This window comes from Vipera ursinii (genome assembly GCF_947247035.1).
Source record: "Vipera ursinii genome assembly, chromosome: 16".
Classification (NCBI taxonomy): domain Eukaryota; kingdom Metazoa; phylum Chordata; class Lepidosauria; order Squamata; family Viperidae; genus Vipera; species Vipera ursinii.
In genome coordinates, this window is record NC_139529.1 from 8,844,736 (window position 1) to 8,847,527 (window position 2,792).

Below are 2,792 nucleotides of genomic sequence, written 5' to 3' on the forward strand. Positions count from 1 at the left end.
CTCAGTTGTGGCTTCAGCAAGTTGTTTAGATGCAATATGGTTCCCAACCACCCTGCTTTATTAACCCAGGCTGAAGGATAAGTGAGTTGTGTGTGACTCCAGCTATTAAGTTCTGGGCAAAAATAAGATCTGAACCTGGCACGTTCTAACTCACAGCCCGATCATTTCTCTCCCATATTACACCGGTTCCAGCATCCTTCAGGTTGAACACATAAACAATTGCAACATTCAAAAGTCTGTGCATTGTGTGAATGGGAAGACAGACTGACTAAGACAAAGACAGCTGAAAACCCCAGTTCATCCATATTTTTTTTACTCCTTATTCTTACTACTGACCGGGCTGTGGGTGTCAGCCCACAGTCTTCAGCCTGAAGTGCACAAGGGGGACATAAAGGCAGCACAAGCCCTCCTGTACAAGACACAGACACACGCAAGCCTGGCAGCAGCGCCCGTGTCTCCTTTGAATGGTAAACTTAGATGCTGCTTGCCAGCAACTGCGAAATGAAGCAAGGCAACTGAAGAAAAAGTTAAAATTATTACTAGGCTTTTTTGGTGGGGTGAGGGATGGTGGGGAGGGGGAGGAGGAGGAGATGTTTCTAAAAACACATTTGATGAAGAAAAATATCCCAGATATTAAATGAACAAAGACGATCGACCCAACAAGAACTCAAGAGACGTCCAAACACTCAAACCCAGAAGGAAACAAATGCAGGATCCATAAAGAGGAGGCGGGGGGGGGGGGGGGAGAGGAGAAACTGCAACATTTAGTGCCAATCTTCCAGAGAAGCATCAGCCTTCCTTGACTTTTACAAGGTGATCAGAAGAGTCCATCTGCTTTCTCTCTAACCTGCCTTGGTCGTAAGCCAGCTGACCCAGAGTGGCGGAGGAGAGAGAGAGAGACAGAGAGAGATTACAGGAGGAGGAGGAGGAGGGTGGAGGAAGGATCAGAGATGGAGCTGACCCCCCAGGCCAAGGGTCACCCCGACCTTTATTTACATATCGACAAAGACCATGAAGCACCAGCCCAGCCCGCCCACCAGCAGCATGGTGACATGGATGGCGTAGATGAGCAATTCGTTGACCAGGCTAAAGTCCACCCGCCGCCTCCCCATCAGGAGCAGGATGATAGAGAGTTTGTACTGGAAGCGGAGAAAGAACCGGATGCTGAGATACTGGAGGCAAAACAAGGCTGCCAGTGCCACCCAGAGGACGGAGGTAAACAGGCTGCAACTGAAGTACAGCAAGAAGCGGATCACCCCGTACATCCAGCGGGACTTCAGGTAGATGTCAAAGTTGTTGTACTTGGTGCGCACCAAGGGGGTGGTCCGGACTGGCCCGCAGGCCGAATGCAGGCAGGTCGTGTGGGGCCCGTGGAAAGAGCGAACCCGCCGCGGGATAGGAATGACAGGCATCAGGCAAGCCAGGCTTTCACAGGACTGGAGAGCCAGGCCGGCAGGGGGTGGCCCCGACCGCTTCCGCGAAGAAGATGGGAGGGGAGGCCAGCGAGCCAGGAGGGTGAACACGGCCTGGACGTGCCAAGACGGAAGCTGCCTGCAAGAAGGAAGAGAAGGAGAGCTGGGTTGAGGGAAAGGGAGGGAAGGCCAGCCGGCCCTGTACTGAAGACGTGGGCCTGCGACTCCCCGGGTGGCTGCCAGGCACTGGATCCACGAGGAAATCAACCTGGGTTAATTATTTTATGGGGATCTGGAAGGTCACAATGGCTGCAAGGGGTTAAGATACGTCCCTGTTGCAAGCCACGCACTTGCTCGTAGTCTAGAGCGGGGGTCTCCAGCCTCGGCAACTTCAAGACTGGGACTTCAACTCCCAGAACTCCTCAGCCAGCCATGTTTGGAGACCACCGATCGAGAGCAAAGGGCCGCAGGGACTGGCTGGAGGGAGGGAAATAAATTCAGAGGAGAGGTTACAGAATTCGTTAGTCAGGAAAAGAAAGACGGAAGTACAAGTAAGGCACTCACTCCTTCAGCATCTCAGACCAAGTCACCAACTGTTGAGGTGGGGAGTTCCAAGGGACCAGCAAAGGTTCGGGAGGAGAAAATAACCGAACGTCGATGACCTGTCTTCTAGGCAGCTGGGTGGGAGGGAATTAAGGTGCAGAAAAAGACGTGGGCCATCGGATGGAAGAGAGGGGAGTGAAGGTGGCGGCCTCTTCCTTTCTAGCAGGTTCTGCACCCACCCACTGTCAGCCCTGAGAGGTAGTCCAGGCATAAAACTCACCAACTATGAGTGCTAACCCTACCTTTACTTTAAAGTAACGATAAAATAATCTTGCAAGGGTGAAAGTCCTCTCCTCCCCTCCTGCCTTCCCAAAAACCAGGGAAGAGAAGAGAAGAGAAGAGAGCTGGAAGGGACCTTGGAGGTCTTCTAGTCCAGCCCCTGCTTGAGCAGGAGAACCTGTACCATTTCGGATGAACGGCTGTTGGGCCTCTTCTGAAAAACCTCCAGGGAGGCTCCACTCCTTGTTCCTGTGGTGGGCTAAGACGACACTTCGGCTCTTCCTCCCAAGGTCATTTCGCCCCTTATGTATTTCCCAAAACAGTTCCCACTTTTTGCCTTTGGATAGCAGCCTAATAGCTCGATGTTGGTCAAGTCGTGGCTTAGATACAGTCTCCTAATTTTTAGCATATATCCTGGTTTTATTATTTTTACAAACGATCCAAGGCAGCGAATATGTACGTAATGCCCTCCTCCTTCCTCCCCCCATTTTCCCCACAACAACAACCCTGCAAAGCTGCCTGGGCTAAGAGAAGAGGTGGGCCCAAAGTCCCCCAGTT

The 2,792-nt window shown here is 52.1% G+C and overlaps 1 protein-coding gene across 1 annotated transcript; it reads right to left on the reverse strand.

The window, feature by feature from the left end:
* Nucleotides 1–548: 548 nt before the first annotated feature.
* TMEM250 (transmembrane protein 250) lies at nucleotides 549–2,592 on the reverse strand. The gene is made up of 2 exons (XM_083375401.1): nucleotides 1,977–2,592; nucleotides 549–1,551 (listed from the first exon to the last, which is right to left on the reverse strand). Exons 1-2 carry the CDS (start codon nucleotides 1,985–1,987, stop codon nucleotides 993–995), a joined length of 570 nt encoding a protein of 189 aa, XP_083231527.1. The 5' UTR covers nucleotides 1,988–2,592; the 3' UTR covers nucleotides 549–992.
* Between the last annotated feature and the right edge of the window lie 200 nt (nucleotides 2,593–2,792).